General features: G+C 35.5%; 2 protein-coding genes and 1 long non-coding RNA gene across 3 annotated transcripts; 1 reads left to right on the top strand and 2 right to left on the bottom strand.

Annotated features, from left to right (window-relative positions):
* Positions 1-1076: 1076 nt before the first annotated feature.
* On the top strand, positions 1077-13039 carry si:ch73-217n20.1 (CUB and sushi domain-containing protein 1). The gene is made up of 12 exons (XM_051880795.1): positions 1077-1271; positions 2523-2723; positions 2815-2911; positions 3079-3152; positions 3447-3635; positions 5298-5498; positions 5767-5961; positions 6106-6291; positions 6527-6623; positions 7085-7158; positions 10178-10357; positions 10936-13039. Exons 1-12 carry the CDS (start codon positions 1202-1204, stop codon positions 11136-11138), a joined length of 1767 nt encoding a protein of 588 aa, XP_051736755.1. The 5' UTR covers positions 1077-1201; the 3' UTR covers positions 11139-13039.
* A 290-nt stretch (positions 13040-13329) lies between these two features.
* LOC127505307 (protein-glutamine gamma-glutamyltransferase K-like) lies at positions 13330-20592 on the bottom strand. Its single transcript, XM_051880771.1, has 10 exons — positions 20544-20592; positions 20127-20245; positions 18516-18623; positions 18200-18377; positions 17596-17734; positions 16994-17186; positions 16147-16300; positions 15448-15732; positions 13561-13721; positions 13330-13470 (listed from the first exon to the last, which is right to left on the bottom strand). The coding sequence occupies exons 1-10, from the start codon at positions 20590-20592 to the stop codon at positions 13330-13332; spliced, it is 1527 nt and encodes a 508-aa protein (XP_051736731.1).
* Positions 20593-20795: 203 nt separating this feature from the next.
* LOC127505329 (uncharacterized) lies at positions 20796-22647 on the bottom strand. Its single transcript, XR_007927688.1, has 3 exons — positions 22467-22647; positions 21834-21856; positions 20796-20950 (listed from the first exon to the last, which is right to left on the bottom strand). It is a non-coding gene; the product is annotated as an uncharacterized LOC127505329 (long non-coding RNA).
* Between the last annotated feature and the right edge of the window lie 2716 nt (positions 22648-25363).

Raw genomic sequence — 25363 nt, 5'->3', positions numbered from 1 at the left:
CTGAAACATGACATACATATCAGATGTTTAACTTGACTGGGAATATTTTGTGCCTCTGTTAGGACTGCTTTATCAAGGATGATGCTAACAAACAATCTTGTCTGTTGCAGAGATATTTTTGAAACCAAAATTTCTCAAGGACTACGAAAGATAACCATGAATGTTTAGGCTATTGCAAGTGAAGTAAAACTTCCCTTTAACGTTTTAAAACTCTGTTTGTTCAGTCAGTGAAGAAACAATTTATGATTTATGATGGAAGGGTTAATTCTCTAGGTGAAAAATCCTACAGACATTAAAAACACGTGTATGAGCTTGTTTTAATGATATCTTGCAAAACCATTTACCAGTTCTGAACCACAGTAGCTACTGCTATCAAGAAAATCAAAACATTTAATGAAATGAAATAAAAATGAGACTGCATTTGTGTGGTATAATTAAAACCGCACACAGTAGATGAAAGTATGGCATTAACATTAATAGAGTACAGGGGAACACTTTTTATGAAGCCTGAATGTACTGGATAATGCAGTATAAGTGATTCAGTGTGCAGTTTTTAATGTTTATTCCTTTATTGCCTATTATTGATTTATTCATTAATGGTATGTCATCGAGTAATGACTAGTAGACTATCTGTTCAGTTAGTCACTGCTGGTATCTTTTCATCACTTAGTTCTTATTCATTTGCTAGGCTAATCAAAACTTGGCAGACTAGCAAAGGGAAAAGTAGGCTACTAAGTAATGGAAATAGTACTAGCTGCTAATAATCACTACTGGAATAAGTACTAAAAAGCCTATCTTCTCAATACTAGAGAAACTTAAGCTAGTCACTAATTAGGCTAGTTAAAAAAAGGTGCTAGCATAACAATAGATACTAGCCTAGTTAGTTTTAATGGACAAATGTAAAAAACGGTTTGCCATAGAGGGTCAAAAGCACGACCTGCGTTCTCTTCCATTCAGAAACGCTTTTTCTTTAAAAAAAAAACCACACAATTCTTCTCAATTTTGATATTATTTGAATGAGTCAGTCGTTTTTTGTTGTTTTACAAGGACTACCGCATGTAGAAGTGTTTATGTGGATTTACACTGAAATAAGGGGAGGGTTTGAGCTTTCGTGACGCACCGGGCGTATAAGCACTTTGTGAGTGTGTAATTTGAACGCATTATTTTTTTTTTTTGCTTCAGACAGGCTTCTTCACTTCGTATGCAGATGTCCGTGAATATGGCGATTGTTTTTGGCAATATACTCATACTTGTGTTTGCGCACTTTGTAGGTAAGTATCTTTTCAATATAAGATTACATTAAATGTCTAACGTTACACGACAAAACTTGATCGCTTCATTAGAATCAACAACTTTAAAGCTGTAACCTTAGGCACAACAAGAGCTCGATGTGGCACGCTGTGTATTCATTTAACGTACCACGTTTCAATATTTGACACGGCGCACCGTTATTCCAGCCACTTTATTAATACAACTATATATTTTTCACATATAATATGTGTGAAATGATGGCTATTAATTTTACCGGTAATATATTTTAACAACTTTAATTGTCAAGTTTGATGGACACCTGTCAGATCAATAAGCTGGCTAAGCTAATTTAAATCTAGGCTAACCATGTATAAACTGTTTCATCAAATTTCAAGGCTACTTGATGATTCTGTAGTTTCATGAATAGGCATAACCATAAACATAAAGTTAAACATAAGGTCACATATGCTTCGGCTATATGTCTAGTAGGTGGAGGTGTTTTCTTATGCATACCTTTGAGATTTTTTTTCTTAACCACACTTTTAAAATAGATTTACTGGCATCTAGAGTCATGCGTTGCATAATATCCTCCAGTTGCAGGTCATTGCTACTTTACAACATTCACACTCAAAACACTTGAAATGAATTATTGAATATTTATCGATCTATTAATATTTACATCATATGTGAACATGGACCACAAAACCAGTCATAAGGGTCAATTTTTTGAAACATTTGAAAGCTGAATAAATAAGCTTTCCGTTGATGTATGGGTTTGTTAGGATAGGACAATATTTGGCCGAGATACAACTATTTGAAAATCTGGATTCTGAGGGTGCAAAAAAATCTAAATATTGAGAAAATCGCCTTTAAAGTTGTCCAAATGAAGTCCTTAGCAATGCATATCCACTCACAAAAATAAATTTTTGATATATTTACGGTAGGAAATTTACAAAATATCTTCATGGAACATGATCTTTACTTAATGTAATGATTTTTGGCATAAAAGAAAAATCGATCATTTTGACCCATACAATGTATTGTTGGCTATTGCTACAAATATACCCGTGTGACTTATGACTGGTTTTGTGGACCGTCCAGGGTCACATATTGATGATTAAGTGATTCAGTAGCAAGAATACATGTTCTTTTCAGTACGGCAGCCAACATGCATAATAATTAACAAAAACAGCATTACCTAATCATGTGACAATCATGTGACATTTTTCATCACTATCATCATTTTTGTGCTTTGAAACTCTCCGTTTCAGTTTCTCAAAGACTTCATCATTGTGGCGAACCAACCAAATATCTGGACAAGCAGCTGGACAACAAATATCTGAACAAATTAGTGTTCAATGACCGGGACAAAGTGGCTTATAAATGTTCTCTGGGTTATTCGCAGTCAGGTGGAAGTCGAATATCACACTGTATAGGAGGAAGCTGGACACCCTTGAACATGAACTGCCAAAGTAAGATGGATCTGTTTATCTATGTCACTAAAATATCAATTATTTATTCATTGCACTCAACCTTTTCATATTTTCTCATTTATTCTCACAGAGAAGAAGTGCAATGCGCTGGGTGAAATAGAGAATGGGCAATACAGTCGAGAAGGACAGTCATTTGGTGATAAAGCCATTGCTATGTGTAATAAAGGGTACTGAAACCTTATTTTCATTCTTTATGTCTGAAGTCCATGAATATGTGAAAACATGGTTATATTAGAAAAAATAGAGCAGGTAGAATAAGTGACCAGGCCAATAATGTTTCCCTTTCATGATGTTTTATGTCATTTTTCTGTCATGTAATTGTTTTCTCATGCAGATATGTTTTGAGAGGAGAAAGAGTCCGTATGTGTCTGGAATATGGTTGGAATGGGACAGACCCCATCTGTGAGGGTGAGTTTAACCCTTTGTCATGTAAAAATCATCAAACCCTTCGATTTACAATTATAACACTCAAAACTTTCTAGCTATCACTCAGCCACACACTCGTGAAATGCAATTATATCTTCTTAAAACCACGAACTATGAAAAAGCATGACGCAGTAGCATTTCAACAGACCTTTACAGTGTATTAGCTGTAAGAGGATTGTATGGCAGTAAATCCCCTTTAATCTATTAAAGGAACAATCCACTTTTTTTGTTTAAAAAAATTGTTAAAAAGAATTGTTATTTTTTCTTCTGGTTTAGTGTCAAAGATCATCTGTTCAGCACCTGCTGTGGCAAACAGATGGATTAAACCTGGAGAAAGGACACAGTACACAGTCCAAGACACTGTAACCATCACCTGCAGTGAGGGATTTGATCTGATTGGCTCGTCAGTGGTCACATGTGGACCAGATGGCCAATGGCTGAACTTGCCTGAGTGTCGCCCTAAAGGTAATTTAGAGAGCGTACTTTTTAGCTGTCGTGAATTAATTACTTATTCAAAATAAGTACCTACTCAAGAGAGTATGCGATGTCAGACGCAGCCCTGGTTTGAATACTTAATCTGAAATCAAATTCAACACCTACTTCCTCCAATGATTTATTGATACGAAGAATGCATGCTGCTCGCTAAAGGTGGTTTCTTGCTCTAAACATCTAACTCAATTGAACGTCAGAAAGATGCTGGATTCAAACATTGGACAGATGTTAGTTACATTTTGGTGAAATTAGGTTGATGTCAAAACCCAACATTGGCTTGATGTCAACCTCCAAAATTGGATAGACATTGAAGTTTGGTTGGAAATAAAAATGGAATGGAAAATGGAAATGGAAATCAGGTTAATGTCAAAACCCACCATGGGCTTGACACCAACCTTCAAAACTAGATAGATGTTGAATTTTGATTGGAAATGTAAATTGGGTTGATGTCAAAACCCAACGTTGGACTCCAATATTGGACAGATGTTACATTTTGGGCAAATCAGGTTGATGTCAAAACCCAGCATTGGCTTGATGTCACCCTCCAAAATCGGATAGACTTTGAAGTTTGGTTGGAAATGAAAATGGAATGGAAAATGGAAATGAAAATCAGACACCAAACTTCAACACTAGATAGACGTTGAATTTTGGTTGGAATTGAAAATCGTGTTGACGTTAAAACCCACCGTTGGCTTGACAACATCCTCCAGCATTGGACAGACATTGAATTTTGATTGAAAATCAGGTTGATGTCAAAACCCAACGTTGGCTTGATGTCAACCTCCAACATTGGATAGACACTGAAGTTTGGTTGGAAATAAAAATTGAATGGAAAATGAAAATGTAAATAATGTTGATGTCAAAACCCACCATTGGCTTGACGCCAACCTCCAGCATTAAACAGACATTGAATTTTGATTGGAAATGTAAATCGGGTTGATGTCAAAACCCAACGTTGGATTTATGTCAGCTTCCAACATTGGACAGACATTGATTTTCAGTTAATTTATCATTTAACACTGTGTGGATGTTAACATTATGACATTTAGCAGATGTTGAAAATGTCGATCTTTGACATTATTATGATGTTGCCATGAGATGTTTGAGAGATATTAAACTTTTGGTTATGTAATACCACAACTTAAAACCAGTAAAATATCAACGTCTAATGATGTTAGAATTTAACATTGTGTGGAAGTTAACATTATGACGATTATCAGATGTTGGGTTTTGGTTACCATACCTAAAATGTTGGTCTTTGACATTAATATGATATTGGCATGAGATATTTGGTAGACGTTGAATTTGAGGTTGACGTAAAACCAGTAAAATATCAACGTCAGCTGTTGTCAGTGTCCTTTTGTTTTTTGACGCTGCTCCTTTAAGAAACACCCGTTCACATGTGAAATGAGCAACGGCGCTGAAGTGTTTTTGCAACTTTCTTTTAATAAATGCTCTTTTTGGAGTTTTGAGCTCTGAAAGTTCTTGTATGTGTTCAAGTCCACATCAAGTCCTGTTATCTTAAAACATTAAGAAACATTTGATTTAACCTCTTTAAATGTATTGTGTAAATAATATTCACTTCACTTAAGTCTTTATCCTTGTTTTTCTTTCATTTGCCGATGATCTCAAAAGGTCAGTTCTCAAGAGTTTTAGTTATTCTCAAAACATGTCCCATTCCTGAATTGGGAAAAAATGGTACAGTGAAAGAGCTGAAGTCTGTTTACGTGCCGGGAGACCCCTTATCCATCACCTGCAATGAGGGATTCATCGGATCTGGAGATTTCATGTGCGACACAAACGAGAAATGGATCCCGAATGAGCCGAAGTGTCGAAGTAAGTACAGATGATTGAATGTTTTGGGGAAAATTGTATTGTATCCAAGGAAATGTGATGATCTTCTTTAATATTGTGAATGTTGTGCCTGAAGTCATTTTATCCTGATAAAAACAAGCTGGTAAACAAATAGAAATGTTAAAACTTTGCATGTCAAATGAAGCTGTTGTGGATAAAAATGTCTGCTAAATGCATACATTTAAATGCAAATTGTTCTTCACTACAAATAAAAGCAGTAAGAGTGTTTTGTACCTTTGTTTATTATCAGTGATCAACTGTTCAGCACCTACTGTGGCAAACGGAAGGATACATGGATCTAGATTTCTGTACAAACCCAAAGACATTGTGGGCGTCAGCTGCAGTGAGGGCTTTGATCTGATTGGCCCAGCACAGGTCACATGTGGACCAGACGGCCAATGGCAGGGCTTGCCTGAGTGTCGGCCTAAAAGGATTTCAGCTACTGGTAGGTGCATTAATGTGTCGAAACGGTTTCAAACAGTAGTATACATTGTGGTCACATGAAGGGCCAACTTTCTTTCTGTTGATGAGATCAGTGAATAATATAGGCGAGATTCATTGCTTAAACTCATTTTGGTTTTTCTCACAGGTAAATGTGGTCCAGCTCCATCACACCCCAACTTTGAGCTCAGAAACGGGTCCCCCACACTAAAAGAGTACCCATCTGGTTCTCGCATTCGTTACAAATGCGGTATAGGATACCGCAGGGCCAGAGGGAGTGACAGCATACGCTGTCAAGGTGGCCAGTGGACAAAACTGAGGCTCCATTGTGAACGTATGTCATAGGACCTTTAACTGCATTTGCTCACACTTATTATATTGAAGGATCCAAGGATTCTTAGTAGCTGTCTCTCTGTGTGTGTGTGTGTGTGTGTGTGTGTGTGTGTGTGTGTGTGTGTGTGTGTGTGTGTGTGTGTGTGTGTGTGCAACCATACATTTGTGTTTGCCACTCTCATATTCAGACTTTCCTGATGTTTTGGAACAATCTAACAATATGTTTATATCAAAAGGGAAAAGATGCGGATCTGCTGGAGAGATTTCCTATGGCCACTTTGAGTACACGGGCGTGTCATTCGGACATTCAGCTAAAGCTGTCTGTCAAGAAGGGTGAGATACAGTAGCAGTTATAATGCTTCTTTTTGTGTTTCGTGAAATTCAGACTCTAAAACAAGGGCTCTGCTTCAAAAGCTAGTGGACTGCCTAAATAGACAGAACAAGAACATTATGGTCTACAGTATCAAAGGCATTTTTACCGGCATCAACTGCAAGTAATTGAACACTTTTAGCAAGGCAGACTCTGTGCTATGATGGGCAGTGAAACCAGATTGAAAGGGTTCTAATAACTTGACTGCATTTAAAAACAGGATCAATTGAGAGAGCACAACTTTTTCTAAAAGCTTCGTTAAAAATGATAGCTTAGAGACAGGAAGATAATTATTAAAGCAACCCTCTTCCAGACCTTATTTTATAATAATGAAGGCAGCTCACTAGTGTTTGGAACAGAGCCATGATCTCATTAGACATTCGTCATCTTTGATTCATTTCTTTTTTCTGATCGCTCTCATTAGGTATGAGCTGGTTGGCCCACAAATGCGGACCTGCCGAGATGGAGGCTGGGACGGGAGGATCCCTACGTGTGAACGTATGATGGTTTTCTGAGATTTTTTTACTAGCTTGGTATCTGAATCTCAAAGCATCAAATAACAAAATTGCAAACCAAATGACTATTTCAGATACAACCCGAATTCCAGAAATGTTGAGACGTTTCGTAAATTTGAATAAAGTGAAAATTAAAAGACTTTCAAATCACATGAGCCAATATTTTATTCACAAGAGAACATAGATAACATAACAAATGTTTAAACTGAGAAATTTTACACTTTTATGCACAAAATGAGCTCATTTCAAATTTGATGCCTGCTACAGGTCTCAAAAAAGTTGGCACGGGGGCAACAAATGGCTGAAAAAGCAAAAAATTTTGAAAAGATTCAGCTGGGAGAACATCTAGCAACTAATTAAGTTAATTGATATCAGGTCTGTAACATGATTAGCATTGGTTGAAAAGGGATGAAGTCTCTCTGAAGTAAAGATGGGCAGAGCTGTGAAAGAGTGTGGAAAAAGATTGTGGAATTGTTTTAAAAACAATGTTCCTCAACTTCAAATTGCAAAGGCTTTGCAAATCTCATCATCTACAGTGCATAACATCATCAGAAGATTCAGAGAAACTCGAGAAATCTGCGTAAGGGACAAGGCCGAAGACCTTTATTGGATGCCCGTGTTTTTGTAAGCAAAACCCGGAAGCGAGTTAGCATTTTAGGACTTCCGGTTCCATCGCCCCAAAGTCAATGGGTTTTTTTAATGGGTTTTTGCTAAATCGCCTGAAATAAGATCTGTGGTTAACAAAGCCTCTAAATATTTTCACTTTTTGATCTATGACATAAAACACACCAGTTATAACACGCTTGTGATTTTTTTTTAAACCTTTATTGTGTCTTAAAAACGGCGGTTGCTAACAAATTGCTAAAAGGGACTACTTCCAGGACATTTGGACAGCATTTCTCATGAAAAAGTGGATAAGTATTCATACACGGCGCAGATCATAATCAGCAAACATGTTTTTAAATAAAGTTGTTTTCTAAATAAAGTTTGAGGAAGCTTGGTGGTGGTGACGTTGATCCGCGACCATGGTGTGCTGTAGTCCGTTTATAGCCTACTGTTAGCTTTTTATATCTGACCACTTTATTTATGCTTCAAAATGTATAAATGTGGTGTTAACTTGTAAAGATTATCTTGATAGGCAAAACGTGTAAGTGTCATAAAAGAGTTAGAGTTCAAATGGTTCAACGCGCCAAATGCGAGTAGAATCAGCGCTGAAACGTGTAACTCGCCCGGTAACTTTTTTATGAATGGTGGTGAGAATTTAATATAAAATTCGCAACGGCTGTGATGTAGGCCTAATTATATAAATAATAGTCTGACGCGATGCAGGCTTGCTGTTTTCATTTTCGATTCACTGTAAATGCTACTTTGATTGTGACATTTAAGTTTGCATTTGGGAACGCAACATTAGTCATTAGAATCGTTTATAATTCTGTTGTTGTTTACAAAGAGAAGTTTCAGTGTCACGTGATCCTTCAGAAATGCTGATTTGCTGCTCAAGAAACATTCACTATTTATTATTATCAATGTTAAAATGCAGTTTTTGCTGCTTAACATTTTTGTGTAAACAATGATACAATTCAAACATTTATGGTAAGATTTAAAAAAGAGAAAAATTAATACTTTAATACATTCATCTTTAAGCTGTTTTAGAGAACTGGTTGGGTCATTGGTTGATCTAATGCTTTACATTCCCCTGAATACATTAGTGAAATTCAGGATTCACCTACAAAATTCATCAATTCAGGACACATTTACAAAAGTCTAATAGAAATGTATAGATAATATACTTGTATATACACATTGTGATAACTAGGTCAGCCATTTTGCTTTTAATGACTTGTGCGATGAACTAGTTGTACATAATCAATTGCCTGAATGTACTAAAGCATTTGCAATTTGTTCAAAAGAATGAGAAACTGCTTTTATGATGTGCACAAGTGACTAGATGATGTGGTGGTTGAACAAGTAGTTTTGAGAATTTTATCTGAGAAATGTGCCAAAGCGACTGAGAAAAACTGTAAATTGAAAAGTGAGTGAAGAGTGAAGACATTAAAAATGTTACAAAATATTTCTATTTAATAAATGGCATCGCAGGTTTGGTCTTAAATTTCATGTAAGGTGGTATTAAAAAGGTCTTAAAAAGTCTCAAATTTAACTTGTTCATATCTGTAGACACCCTGAATGACATTACTAAATCGGCCCAGGAATACTTCTAGAAACCACTGTCGGTAAACACAATCCGCCGTGCCATCTGCAGATGCCAACTAAAGCTCTATCATGCAAAAAGGAAGCCATTTGTGAACATGGTCCAAAAGCGCCGTCGTGTCCTGTGGGCCAATGCTCATTTAAAATGGACTGTTTCAAAGTGGAAAAGAGTTCTATGGTCAGACGAGTCCAAATTTGACATTCTTGTTGCCGTGTCCTCCGGGCTAAAGAGGAGGGAGACCTTCCAGCGTGTTATCAGCGTTCAGTTCAAAAGCCAGCATCTCTGATAGTATGGGGGTGGATAGGTGCATACGGTATGGGCAGCTTGTATGTTTTGGAAGGCACTATGAATACTGAAAGGTATATAAAGGTTTTAGAGCAACATATGCTCCCCTCCAGACGACGTCTATTTCAGGGAAGGCCTTGTGTATTTCAGCAGGACAATGCAAAACCACATACTGCAGCTATTACAACAGCATGGCTTCTGCCTGCAGTCCAGATCTTTCACCTACAGAGAAAAATACATCAAAGACGACCAGTAACTTCAGCAGTTGGAAATAGATGAATAAAATATTGGCTCATGTGATTTGAAAGTTTTTTAGTTTTCATTTTATTCAAATTTAACAAACGTCCCAACATTTCCAGATTTCGGGTTGTACAAACAAAGTCAACAACAAGGGTTGATTCTTATGTTCGAGCTGACCCTGAATTGAGGGCTATTTATAGTTGAGGATTCGAATCTTTTGGAGTCGACTCCCATCACTGATGACAGTGTGTACTTGTGTGTTTTGCAGCTGTGCACTGTCCTCCACCTCCAGAGGTCAAGGATGCTGAGATGTCTGACCCCATATATGACCATGTTCCCTTCGGTCACGTGGTGTCCTATCACTGCCGTACTGGTGCTCTGATTGGTGCGAGAGAGATACACTGCACACAGAAGGGCACCTGGAGCGCCCCGCCTCCTGAGTGTAAAGGTACAGATAAACTTCAATCCTCTCCTCCCCACGGAAAAACACATCTTCTGGGGGGTCAAAATGACCCAGAGCCTAAAAATTACACTACTTTTTTTTTTGGTCCACAAATCTTCTATCGGTCTGTTGATAAAATAATATCTTTAAATGTATGCATTTCTTTTAAAAAAAATTTTTGTAGATTTTAACTTTATTTAACTAATTTTTTAATTTTATTATTTAAATTGAAAATAAGCTTCTTTTTTTTTTACAGTTTCACAAAAACAAAAAAAGACCTCATTCCAGTCCAATCTAGTGAAACCATCAAAAATAAATCATGCATTCACTCATTGAGTGTTTCTGCTGACCTCTTGTGGTTAAAAATGCCATTAATTTGCATTTTGTGATTATTCTGGAATTACTGAAGACTCCTTTCAGGGAATTGATTCTTTTTTTGGGAGAGAATAGCTTATATTTGTTGTGCATTTTGTTGAACGCATATTAGTGAAATATTTCTGTGGCCCGTTTATGTTTCTTCATTGTTTACCAAAAACTTTTAATTTGAAAACATGAATTAACAGACTATTTCCTGTGCCTTTCAGACATTGCCTGTCCTCACCCACATGTGCCACGAGGGTCAAGAATGAGGGGATTTAGGTCTGTCTATAAATTTGGGAACACAGTGGTAATCGCCTGCGCTCCTGGTTTAAGACTTATTGGACAGAGTTTCATCACCTGTGGCCCAGACGGGGAGTGGAAACCAAAACTTCCAGATTGTGAGCGACGGGACATTAGATTCAACTGAAAGACACATATAATACAGCTGGCTGTCTTAAAGTCATAATGAAGCTCTTTTCTATGCAAGCTTGTTTCTGCCACAGAATAAAACAATTTAAAAGATAATTGCGACTTTTTATCTCACAATTCTGACTTTTCTGACACAATTACAAGTTATAAAGTCAAAATTACAATAAATAACTCTCAATTGCGAGTTATAAACTCACAATTGCGAGAAATAGTCAAAATGTCTAGATATAAACCTGCAGATGCATTATAAAGTCAGAATTGCGTGATATAAACTCGCAATTGCAAGAAATAGTCAAAATTGTGATTTTCACACAACTGCAAGTTTATATCTCGCAATTCTGACATTATAATGCAATTGCAAGTTTATATCTTGCAGTTTTGACTATTTCTCGCAATTCTTACTTTTTTCTCGCAATTGCGAGTTTAAATCTTGCCATTCTGACATCTTGTTTCAGAACTGTGATATAACTCGCAATTGCATGTTAAAAAGTCAGAATTGCGAGATAAAAAGTCACAATTACCTTTATATTTTATTCAGTGGTGGAAACAAGCTTCCATACTTTTCTTATAACTCTATTATTTATGTATTCTGTTAATCTACAGCATTATGGATACTATTTTTATAGCTTGTTTTTGTTGTTTTTTTAATTCAGTATAAATTAAAATGAGAGAACACTCAATATAAAGTCAGAATTGCAATAAATAAACTCTCAATTGCAAGTTATAAAGTCAGAAATGCGAGAAAAAGTCAGATTTGCAAGATACAAACTGTGAGATATGAACTTGCAATTTGCATTATAAAGTCAAAATTGCAAGATAAAGTAAAGTCAGAATGCAATTGTAACTGCAAACTCGCAATTCTGAGAAAAAAGTCAGAATCGAGATAAAAAGTCGCAATTACCTTTTTTATATTTTATTCAGTGGCGGAAACAAATTTCCATACTTTCCATACCAACTGTATTTCATTAAAATGTGCAGAACACTATTTACTCAAGAGTATTTATTGTCATAAAAGAAGTATTCTGAGTGAAAATAAAAAATTATTTTATACAAATTTATGTATTCTGTTAATCTACAGCATTATGGGTACTATTTTTATAACTTGTTTTCATGTTTTTGTTGTTTTTTAATTCAGTATAAAAAAACAACAGAGATGGAAGCAAGAAACGCTTTAATCAGCACAAAATAGGCATAAAGCAACAATTGGTACAGTAACACTTTACAATAAGCTTCTAGTTGTTATATTAGTTAGATCTTCTATTCACACTCCCTCTAAAAATCTACAAAATCTTATCAAACAACTTCCACAATGATAAGCAGCATGTTTGAATAGTGCAGGTTAAGACAAACACACAAAGCCTCAGTGTCTTGAGAATGTAGATGTTTGCTCTTCATTAGATGAAGTGAAGGTCTCTCAGTGGTCTTTGACCAAGATGTTTGCGACTCCATGAACCTGAGTGAGCTGAGGACAGTCGAGTGTTGCTAGAAGCTTCTGTGAGCCGGACCGCTTGGGAACAAACGTCTCTGTCAGACACATCGTGGCTCGGCCTGCGATATCACTGAGAAAGAATGAGAGATGTTATTTTATATTTTTGAGCGATGTTGTAAATACAGTAGTGGTCAATAGTGGTCATCTCTCTTTATCCTAATATGAAATATTTGTTAAAGATTTTGTAGGCATATTGTATAGCCAATATGTTTTATTTGTGGTATGTGTAATGAAACGTGCCAAATTGTGCCGACAGCAGGCTGTCATACAAAGAAATTATGAACACAAGCAAAAACAAGAGAGAATCAATGAAATATTAATAACCGTTGTAGTCAATGTTTGCTTTTTCCTGTGAGCTTTTTGTATGCAATTATTGTTTTTAAATATAATAAAATGAAATAAAGCCTGTAGCCGTGGTAGCCTTTTTTTGGTAAATAATTTTGCAGAGACTTCCATTAACAACGAATTAGAGTCAGTTCACTTTTGTGAGCTAATTCATAAAAATGAATGAAGTTTAAATCAGAGAAACCAGTAAAACATTTCTTTCTTCATTTCTTCAGGAGCCGTAAAACAAGGATTTTAAAACTAATCTTCTTTAGAAAACTGATTTTTTATTTAAAAAAATATATTTTTTAACCAGCAAAATCACTGTGAACACTCAACATGATGAAAACCACTTCATCAGACAACATGAAAAGTCTCACCCATAGTGAATGGTTTTGACATGCTGCATTCCCAGTCCCTCGATCCGGAAGATGACGTTCTTCAGCACACGGGGCAGTGGGTTCTGGAATCTGATTTTGACTTTCAGCTCTCTGCCCACCACAGCATCACATACAGGCTGAGAGAGAAAATCACACACAACTGCATTAACACAACAGCCAAGATGGACAATAATATCAGATGAGCAGGTGGAGTCACTCAAACTCACAGTGATGACGAGGTCAGGTGTGCGCAGTCTGAAGCTGAACTGTTTGGCCAGAGTTTGTTTGGTCTCAGTGACCCGTCCAGAGAGCGTGAGCACCAGAGCCGACTGACCCAGCAGCTGGTCCTTGTAGTCCTCATAGGGCAGACTCCACTCCAGAGACCGGACTACACCAACAAAACATCATCATCAATACTGACACTCACAATACAAGCCACCATTTAACATAATAATATAGTGCTGTCAAATCGATTAATCATATCTGACATAAAAGTTTGTATATATATATATATATATATATATATATATATATATATAATGATTATGATGATTAAAAGAATTTGGCCTTTGTGTTTCCTCATAATTATCCTTCTGTGAAACAAAGTCATGGCTGGACATTTCATGTTCCTAGTCACCCTGGTGTGCTAAAAATGTAAATATGAATGGGAACATTTTATGATATTTTAATCATAAAAAATTCTAGGGGTGCCAATAATTGTGGCAAACGTGTTTTGGTGAAAAAAAAAAAATATATATATATATGTATAAAAAGCAAACGTTTGTTACGTATATATATATATATATATATATATATATATATATATGTAAACACACACACACAAATATGTTAGATGCGATGAATCAATTTGACAGCACTAACTAATAACTAATATACCAGTGTTATTTTAGTATTATTTATATACTATTATATTATTTATTACTATTTTTATATTTTCCATTGTCATGTCATTTTTTTTTATATTTCTATATAGGTTTAATTAAGTTAATCAATAATTATTAATTTAATTAATTAATCTTAATGCAACATAACTTCAACTTCAACTTATTTCAGTTAGTTGCCAAGGTAACATTTCTAATTTTTATTACAGTTTTTTTTTTTTTTTTAAGTTTATCATCTAATATTTGTATTGTATTAATAATAATAAAATATTAATAATATTTGGTTACAAGTACCATATGAGTTATTGAATTAAATTGAATTTAAATAGAATTAAATGTTTAGTCTTTTTTTACAAGTACACAAAATTATACCAGAGTTATTTTAGTATTATTAATATACTATAATATTTATTATTTTTAATGAATTAGCTTGTAGTTTTATATTTTCAATTTTTAAATGTAATTTTAGTTACGTTTTATTAATTTTGTTGTGTGCTTTTGTCATTTTTATTAGTTTTTTTTATGTTTTCCTATATAGTTTTAATTAAGTGTTAATGCAGTTGAAGTTTTAGGAAATTTAGTATTTCAACTTATCTCAGTTAGTTGCCAAGGTAACATTTCTAATTACGATTTAGTTACAAGTACCATCTAAGTTACTGAATTAAAATAGAATTAATGTGGTTATTTCTTATTTTACAACTATACAACACTATACCAGTGTTATTTTAGTATTATTTATATAATATTTTAGTATTAATTATTTATTATTTATTACTGTATTTAGTATTTCAGTTAGTTGCCAAGTTAACATTTCTAAGTTTTTTTAAGTTTATATTTTATTATTATTATTATTATTATTAATGATAATATTTGCTTACAAGTACCACCTGAGTTATTAAATTAAATGGAATTAAAACAGAATTAAATGGAGTTTTACTCTTAGTATACAACACTATAGCAGTGTTACTTTATTATTATTTATATGCTATTATCGTATTTATTAATATGTTGAATTATCTTTTATTTTTATATTTGCAGTTTTCATTTTTTTATATATTTATTTCTATATAACTCTACTTCATTTTTATTTCAATTGTTTTAATCATTTTAGTACTTCAACTTACACTTATTTCAGTTATTTAGCTAATTATCATTTAAGTTTGTTAAGTTTAGGTTTTTAAAGTAATGTTTATATGAGCTTTGATCTCTCACCCTCATGGGGCTTGAGCTCAACGCTGGTCCTGTCCTTCTTCAGGAAGGTCTTGTTGGCTTCAGAGTTGCGCGTGGCTGCCACCTGGCTGTAGAGATCCACACTGCGGGCTGCGCTGCTGCTGTTCTTCAGAAGGACGGACAGAACAGCGTCCTGACCAACACACGGTCCATCACCCTCCATGGCAACTTCAACAGTCACATCACTGGCGCTGCTGGGAGAGTAGATGGACCGTTTGGAGCCGTAGCTGCAGGCCGTTTCCACAGCGGTGCGCTCCTCCTCCGTACCTGACGAATGAGGGGGAAACAAAAGGGAAAGGGATGATTATAATCACATGTAAACCCCTGGTGATGAAAATCAAGTTTTAATGTTGTTTAAATATCTATGTGATATAGCAAAATGTTACTTTTTTATTTTCACAAAGCTTTATTTTTTATAATGTTTTATATTTTGATGTCAACAATGTTTTTTAATTGTGCTTTATAAATACATTTGAATTTGATACTGACACCTAAATTTTAAAATAATCATAACGTGACCAAAACATGACGTGTAGTTTATATATTTGGATTACCAAAACTCTTCCACAAATGCATTTTGATTTCATTCAAACAACATAAAATGTTTTGGAAATGTTTTGTGGAAAAAAAAAATTGTAAGTGCAAACATGTTCACAACTGACACTGAATGTGTGTTTTCACCTTCTGGGTGTTTGTAGAGGTGTGTGATATCTACACGTTTATCTGAGCCAACAGCTTTGGTGCTGATGCAGTGACCGACTGCGCTTTTGTCAACCCGAATCACAGCAAAAGTCCCGTTAGTTTTGCGCTGCCAGTAGACTTTATCGCTGTTCACCTACAACACAAAGAGCCAAATATTTAGTACTAACACATAGACATGTGCCGGTATACAGTAATACGATATATCACGATAATGAACATGCACAATATTGTTATCGTGGGCACTTCAAATTACCATGAATAAATATTTCAATTTTTAGAATGCATTTTAAGAATACTTTTCCCATCAACAGTTGCGGATGGTGCTGAAGGAACAGCATAAATGCAGCGGTTACCCCAGTAACCCCATAAACAAAGCAGCTGTGCTACTTTCTGTTTCTGTACAGTATTTAAATGTTTTAAACAGCTTACAGACTTTAACATTTTATATTTTATTCTGGACTACAACATGCCCTAGATAGCCTAATGGTTGAAAATGTTCTGATTCTTTAATATTGTTCGGTAACACTTTAGGCTCCATTAGTTAACATTATTAACATAAACTGATGATGAAAAGTTATTAAATCTGTTATAGTACACAGATATAAACACATTTTTTGCAACTTATTTTAATACCGTGATAAAAGCTTCAGAAATGATTGCAACATGAAAATGAAACTGTCACATGCCTACTAACACACCATATTATAAATATATGTAGTGAGATTATGAGTGACAAATAGAAATATGAGGAAGATACGCTCAAAAATCATTATACATCATTAAATATGAAATGGAATCTTAAATTACAGGAAAGTAATTAGCATACTTCGGCGAAAACGAAGGGCGTGTCATATTTGAGGTAGACCTGTCCGCTGCGGACTGCAGTAACAGAGGTGGGGCCGCAGCGGAAGACGCCCTGACTGCCCTCCTGAGGAGTGGAATCAACCACCTGCCAACCTCCAAAACCAGATGGCAGGTCCGGACGAGACATCCAGGCTTCATTCCACACGTGGAAGTTCCTATAGAGGGAAAAGCAGCAACTTTAACGTTGTCAATTTATTAAAACAATAATGAACCTACAACTTTTATGAAATCACAAATGCTTCCTAAGGTGTCTTGAACTTGTATGATGCATGATAATGTAAAAAAAGTTACTTAAAATAAAATGTTAAACTTATTTTAGCTAGTTGCCACATTTCCCATTTTTATGTAGTTTAAATTGATGTACTTAACTAAAACTGAAATTAAAAAATAATAAAAACTATACAGACATTTAGAAAATGAATTAAACTACTTTAACTACAATTAAAATGAAATCAATATATATATATATATATATATATAAACTAAATCAAAGTATTAAAAATATATATATATATATATATTTAGCATCGCAAAGAAACATGTGAATACAGAGAATCATCTTACCAGATTGAATCACGGTTAAGGTGTTTAATCTCTTCAAGATTTTCATCTAAATAAACATCTGTTGTCAAGGAACTGTCAGTGTCATGAGCAGAACTAAAGTTTGACACTGGACGTGTGGGAATGCCAAAACACCGCAACACTGAGAGAAAAAGAGAGCAACATTAACAAAGTGCCTAAAATTTCATTCCCAACCTCTCTGGTCCAATTTCCATATACCCGTCTGCCGGAAGCTAGTTATTATAGTTCATAGTTAGTATAGTTCTAAATATAGATATTTTTCTTACAAAAACCCATCGCTTCACTTCAGAAGGCCTTTATTAACCCCCCTGGAGTTATATGGATTATTTTTATGATGAATGGATGCATTTTTTGGGGCTTCAAAATCTCGCCCCCCATTCACTACCATTATAAAGCTTGGAAGAGCCAGGATATTTTTTAATATATCTCTGATTGTGTTCATTTGAAAGAAGAAAGTCATATACACCTAGGATGGCTTGAGGGTGAGTAAATCATGGGATAATTTTAATTTTTTTCACTTGTAGGAAAGTTGGTTCTATCCTCACGTTAATTTTTAGCCCCCTGTCAATAATGCTCAAAATATTACTTGTGTTGGTGACTCCAGCGAAGACCCAGCACTGTCCATATTTGACAGGTACTCCTCCACTGTTGTGGTACTGTTTCAGGATGGCACTGCTTCCACTCCAGGCTGTAGGAGAGAGTCCCCCCTCATAGGTATTTTGCCAGTTACCCATCAGCACACCTTGATCGTCGTTGGAATTAACCTGACACATTGACAAAATGATGTTATCTGCTTCACATCTTCACAATTCATTGATCATCCCTGACCTGATCAGACGTCCTTACACAACAACAGAGCATGGAAAAAAGTGGATGTTGGTAAAAAGAGAGTCAAGACTCACCATGGCAGATAACACTCTGGCTATGTTAATGGGGTCTCCCCATCCTGAGCAAGGAGTGCGACTCTTCTCCAACACAAAGAAACACGCCGCCAACACTCCTTCATCAAACTAGAATCACAGATCAGAGGTTGGAGATTGAAACAAGCTCATTACAGAAAACAAGACAAGTTTGAAATGTTGTCTTGAAAATAATGCAAAATAGGTTTTCTACTTCATGGAAATACAGCTTAGATGTCTAAAGTGAAATATATTCCAACTAACAAGTTTCGGTTCCCAGAATATTTTTGGACAAAGTTCCATTTAGTCTTTCTGCAATCATGTTTCAATGTTACAACAATAATCAGCTGACAGGTCATGTCTTGTATTGATCCACTGTTAAATTAATCTTTTATGCATTTGGCACCACTTTTATTCAAAGTACTTACATTGCATTCGAGCTATACATTTTTGCAATTCATTCATTCTCTGGGAATCAAACCCATGACCTTTCCACTGTTAATGCAATGTTCTACTGTCTGAGCTACAGGAAGGATAAAATAATTTTTCTTAAAACAAGTCAAATTCATTTGAAATATAAAAAACATGATTAGCTGAACAAAATTAAGAATAATTCTTAAAAACAAGCATTTGAAATCATTCTTAAGTTGTCACAAATTTATCGGAAATGAAAATTCCTACAATGATAATGAGAATTCTTGAAAAATAACCAGATAATTAAAGCTGCAAGCAGCGTTAAAAGGGCCGTTACACCCAGGGTCACCACCACCCGGTGGCCTTAGGAAAACAGTGAACAGTGTGCGACATGCATTTAAGCGGGTAAATATAGGAGAAATATGGCAGTCATTTTGACTTGCCACACTTCCTGCTGCCAGCAGGTGGTGCTTTGACTATAACTGAATATTGGCATGTAGATGTCTTCAGGTCAGGACTATTATCAAACGTGTGAAGTTTGGGGCAGATCGGACATTGCATGCCCGAGTTACAACAACTTCCTGTTTCATGGCGAAACATCAAACTTTGTCAGGCCGCCACAGACACGGCGTTCAACGAAAACTCAAGATCTTCGCAATTTAATGTCACAAAGGCCTATAGATTAGACTGACCAAATATGACATTGATCTGATTAATGCTCTGGGTGGAGTTTGTTAAAGTACAACATCTGGAAAAGGCAAAACCTGCCCAAATTTTGCAAAGAAAATTCAAAATATCTGTTGGTTTTCAGATTTTGCTCCAAGAGATTTTTTTTGTAGGTATTGGGCTGTTACATGTGTCTTCCAAATTTCATACCTGTACGTGAAACGTAGCACGAGGGGCACTTTGTAGAAATTTTGTAGGTGGCGCTATCAAGCCAATTTGCCACGCCTAATTCTGAATCCCATATCAGACGTAAATTTTCACCACTTCTGACGCGTGTGCAAAGTTTCATGAGTTTGAGCATGTTTAGGTCCTAAAAATGTGATTCATTTTAGAGAAGATGAATAAGAAACGGAGCAATTCTAATAGGGTCCTCAGACCATCGGAGCTCGGGCCCTAATAACAGGAAACCTATACATTTTACTGATAGATTTAAATAACTAATGAATACATTGTTTTTGATATTTGAAATTTTACCTGACCAAAATTCCAGGTTCGGGTACCAATCTGTTGCTCTGTTCCATAGTACAGTTTGCCCATATCATTCAGTACATATTCAGTCCTCTCAGCTTCATCCTTCATGTACACAGAGTCGTCTATTAAGAACAGAAAGAAAAGAAAGTTGACATTTTAATGGATTAGCTTCATTAACATTTAAGTGCATTCTGTTATTTCATGATTCAGTCTAATTTTCTTAGTTTCAGGTCATGATAAACACACACAGTGTCCCCTGATTTTCCCTCTCTTCAAATAATACCTTTGCACCAGGGGTTGAACAGCATGTAAATGTCATTTTCAGGTGTGTCTGGTGAAGTGACCTTTCCCGCCGGGCAGTTTGTTACCACATTGAGTTTGTACCGTCCAATACAAGCGGTTGGAAGGGAGTAAACTGACAGTCTGATTGTGGTCTTTGCCTGTTCAACAATCTTTGCCTCCCAGGCATCTTTCTTGAATTCTGACACTAGTGGAACAATCACAAAACTGCCCTTGTGTACTGGAATGTCATTACCTGCAAAACACACATGTACAAAAATAATTTTTGATCATGTAATCCAAGATGGCTAGGTATAAACAAGATCATCATTTGAAACAGTAAAGCCATGACTGACCAAGTCTCAGCTCCAAGTGAAGTTGGTCTCTGTTTGGAACAAAAGGCCTGGACAGCTCAATAAACATCTGGAAACATTGTCCTCTACGGACGATGAGATGATCGTTAAAGAAACCGTCTGTGTGATGCTCCTGTCGATTCTGTCCTTTCCTGGTCCTGATGAGATCAATAGAACGTACCTGCAGTACTGCATCTAAACAATTAGGCATATAGGGAAAGTTTAGCTGACAAACTGAAAATAAGCATTAATATCTGTTTTAAACATAATTTAGATGATGGCAAATTGTTCTTTGAGAAAACCTTGTAAGCTGGTTTCAGGTTCATACATCATTTCACCAAGTTCCTGGATCAACATCTTAGTTGAACAACATTCAAATCAATCAATCAGATTTGAGGTACAAGTTTTTATGTCAAGTTTAGGCTTACAGCCAGGGTTAGGTGCTTCTACATCAGTGTTATTCACCCTGATACAGTATAACCGTCGAGGTTTTACGCATATGCTCGTGTACACAGTCGAATGCACAGCCTTGCATGAATTTTTTTGCAGTAATTAGTTTATCCACAAGGTGGCAACCATGGCCCTGGGGCGTTGATTTACAAGGTAGTCAAAGAAAAACTGCATAAACAGAACAGACCAGAACGCATGCAAGCTACAGCGACAATGGAGGCCTATATAGACGACAGATTGTGCGAAGAGGTTAGAAAGTACCCTCATTTGTACAACTCTAGTATGAAAGAATACAAAGATGTTTATATGGGTTGTAACTCATAGAGGTATTGCAATTTGTCGCAATGCGCATGCGTCGAACGCCTGTGTACGCATACAAGTCAAGTGAAGTATACTTTGCAAGGCTGTGCGTTCGACTGTTAAAAAACGAAGTATACTTTCGGCTTTAGTCAGAATTAGACTGCTCCAAATTTGGTGGATGTAGATATTGTTAAAACATTTTGTTGTTTAGTAATGCAAACATATTTTGCAATACTTATACAATAGTATGTAAGTAAACTTTATCAATGCAGCATAAAGACAATCAGACCTTAATATTATTTACCATTATAAGATATTTTGCTCTTACCATTCACTTCTACACGTGGACCCCTGAGAGGAAGAGAGAGACATTTTTCAAACTTTATTGTTAAAGCAATAATTATCTACAAAAAAAAAAAAGTGTTCAAATGGATTTGACATTTTTGTACTTGTACAAGCTGAGAGAGAAGAAGATAATGCTAAAGATGTTTCTGGATTTCCTAAAGGCCCGTTCACACCAAAGACGAAAACTATAAAAATGATGATAAAGATTTAAAAAATAGTTCACAATATAAAAGAATAGCAGAGTTCACACCATCGCTATAATGGCACAGAGAAACTATCTTTGGAATCACTTTCAAAACGATTTTATCCAGCTGATGAACGATAAAAACATTGACAGCCAATCAGAATCCATCCTGCTGTAATGAACTCGAATATTTAAAGTGACAGACAACAACATGCTTAGAATAAACAGAAAGACATCGTCCGCTGGTGTGGATGCTAATATAGTTATCTTTATAGTTATCGTTCTTGGTGTGAACGGGCCTTCAGTCTCCAAAATCATCTGTATTCTAGGAAAATTAGGATTATGTGAAAAATTAAACAAGATCACAAACACAAAAATATAGAATGGAATATATAGCCTACATATAATAAATAACTAGAATAGAATACTTACATGTTTGCAGTTCTTGTTCTTTAATTTTTTGGAGAGTGTATGTTCCTCTTTGGACAGAGTAACTGCACCTAAACAACTTCAACTTCAGTCTGGAGGCAACTCTTCCTTCATTCAGATGCCATGGTGTATATATTCACATCTTTATCTCCACCCCATCCACAGCTCAGAGCTGAAGAGTGTGAAGAATGTCCTGTATCATGACAGAAAGTTTAGTGTTGAGGATGAATCTCACGTGGTAATTTTAACAGCTTGTTTAAATACGGCCCGAGTGCAATCTTTAAAGCGTGACTTAAATTAAGGTTGGTCTCATTTGTTGTAATGATGTGAAAGGAGGAGTAATGAGATGACAGTGCAGAACATTTGAACTACCTCATTAACAAGACAGTAACTTCTCAACTAAATTCTCTACCGCAGAGCTGTCAATGAGGATTTCTATAATAAGGAGCAGGGAATATATGAAAGAAATGGCTAATATTGAGCCTCAAACACACATCTACCAAAAGAAACACCCATTGTAGGCACAACTCTCTGATTCACTGCAGTTAGTTTTTCATAATTATTTTTAGAAGCCCATTACTTAATGACAATTTGTCTGTTAGTTTAGACTCCTATGGGTCTGTGGAAAGATATATAAACAAGTAATTTTCTTAAAATATATAAAAACAGTTATTGTATTTCAAAATGTACTTCTGATACATTTATATGTTGTCTCTCTGCAGGTTAATGGGGCCTGAAGTGACATAATACAAATTAAACCACTCTAACAATTACCACAACATTAAAATAGCCATTCACACTGTACACAATGTATGAATAGACCAGAAAAAAAGACATGAAAAGTGTTTTAAGTCAGAAATCATTGTATCAGCCGAATCACGCACATTGCAATTGTCATTCCACCAGTCCTAACGCTCATCTCCTAACCTAATCAGGAACAAGTAATGAAGATGGAATGTGCAGCAAACACCTTCAGTGAATGATTCAGCCATGTGGAAAAACTGCTCATGACTTACATGGTGAATAAAATATTTCACTAACACAATAATTCTTTAACTGGAGGCACTAAATCACCATATTTTATGCATAATGACATAATGACTGTAGTTAACAAAGCATTTTAAATTTTGAGTCATAACTGTAACTGTAATTGTTAGGACAGATGTTATGTAAAGATAATGTAATAATGATGCTGTCACTTTAAGAGACGAGTACCTCATTCCCGCGCGCTGTGTCCTTTCATTTCGCGGGGTGCGGTGCTGAGGTGAGGTAAGTGCCGTGTTTGTTATGCTGCCTTCACGTGCTCTCGGAATTATCGTAAATACGAGTTTCCTAGGTAAAAATTGCACATGAACGCCCTCCAGTTTCGAAAGTTGAATGCAATGAGCTCGTAATCACGACTTCAGAAGTGGGAATTATCAAATTTCTGACAGCACATGAAGGCAGCATTAGAACATAGAGCCAACCAAGCTAAATAATAAAGTTAATAGTAAATATAAAGTTTGAATCGATGTTGAAACATGTTTTGAGTTGTGGGAGCTTTTCTTTGAGTCGAGGTAGATTTTTTTTTTTTTTTTTTTTTTTTTGAATCAATACAAACGAGCTTATCTACACGGTGCACATACTTGGGTAAATTTAATTTTATATTCGCACATTCGGACTTCGGCATAGGCTACAATAACTTTGTACACTGCATTGGACATTCAGTGGACGTTCGCAAGTAAGTATGCCATTAAAATAATACGTGCCCATTTTGATCGATTGTGAAAAATGTTGTAGGGTAACATGTCGCTGTTTAGAATTTGTAAACATTAACTTTATTGCACATTATTAGAACGTTCTTTTTTACTTATTTTAACTTTTTTAACGTTATTTGTACTGCTATCTGAAATATAATTTAGTTTAGGGTTGTCAAAACATTTGGTCAGTGAGTAAAATGTGTGATAAATAAATAAAGTCCATTTATTATATTGGTATGATTAAGTGAATTTAACAATTGGTTTTAAGTCGTCTTAAGGATTATTAAATAGGCTATGATAAATACAGATTATTATTAAAGGGGTCATATAAAGCCATGTAAATATGTCTCTGATGTCCACAGAGTGTGTATGTTAAGTTTCAGCTCAAAATACCCCACAGATAATTTTTTATAGCATGTTCAAATTGTCACTTTTTGAGGGTGAGCAAAAACACTCCGTTTTTGTGTTGGTCCCTTTAAATGCAAATGAGCTGCTGCTCCTACGAAGAGGGCGGAGTTCAGCGCCGATTACCTCAGACTCACTGAAAATATCAGAAACTGTTCAGCTTTTTATGTTCAAAACAGAGTCGGACAATGATGGAGAGACTCAAGAAGACGTGACAACATGTAGAATTCAACAGGACGTTTCTGAATGGTTAGTTGATGAATTTATGTAGCTGATGTGGAGTTCACTATCTTAAAGTTATTGATTGCATATCCTGTCATGATAATCTATAAATCGCTCATGTGGGAACTGTTGTAAGATGCCTACAGCGAATATATGCTGCATGAAGATAGAACAGTAGTTTAGTTTAATTACGGTTATAACTTGTCATCTTGCTTTTATGACATTTGTGTTACATACTGTATTGCAATAACATGGCCTCACCCCTTTCTTGTGTGTTGTCGGGGGCAGGGTTTATGTAAATTTTAGTGTTAGTGATGTCACTAACCCAGGAAGAAGCTCATTGTAGTCCCTACCAGCCGTTTGTTGTAGTCCTTAAACAGAGAATTCTTTAAAAGAAAATATCTCCCTTTGCATTGAACTTTCAGCGCTGTAACTTTTCAGATGTTGTTTATGCTCAAACAGCAACATTACACACTTACTAAAGTTAAAAAAGTGAAATCGCAATGAACCACCCTTTTAAAATAACTTTTTTTT

Source organism: Ctenopharyngodon idella, chromosome 22 (assembly GCF_019924925.1).
Source record: "Ctenopharyngodon idella isolate HZGC_01 chromosome 22, HZGC01, whole genome shotgun sequence".
In the NCBI taxonomy this organism is placed as follows: Eukaryota; Metazoa; Chordata; class Actinopteri; order Cypriniformes; family Xenocyprididae; genus Ctenopharyngodon; species Ctenopharyngodon idella.
This window is presented reverse-complemented; position numbering and strand designations above follow the sequence as displayed.

Coding starts and splice junctions, on each gene's coding strand:
- LOC127505307 (XM_051880771.1), bottom strand. CDS start 20,592: ATGCCTGGGAGGCAAAGATTGTTGAACAGGCAAAGACCACAATCAGAC. Junction 17,187..17,595: donor CTTAACCGTGATTCAATCTG/GTAAGATGATTC, acceptor TTCCCTCTATAG/GAACTTCCACGTGTGGAATG. Junction 13,471..13,560: donor CACCTGACCTCGTCATCACT/GTGAGTTTGAGT, acceptor TTTCTCTCTCAG/CCTGTATGTGATGCTGTGGT.
- si:ch73-217n20.1 (XM_051880795.1), top strand. CDS start 1,202: ATGCAGATGTCCGTGAATATGGCGATTGTTTTTGGCAATATACTCATA. Junction 1,272..2,522: donor TGTGTTTGCGCACTTTGTAG/GTAAGTATCTTT, acceptor TCTCCGTTTCAG/TTTCTCAAAGACTTCATCAT. Junction 6,292..6,526: donor ACTGAGGCTCCATTGTGAAC/GTATGTCATAGG, acceptor TTATATCAAAAG/GGAAAAGATGCGGATCTGCT.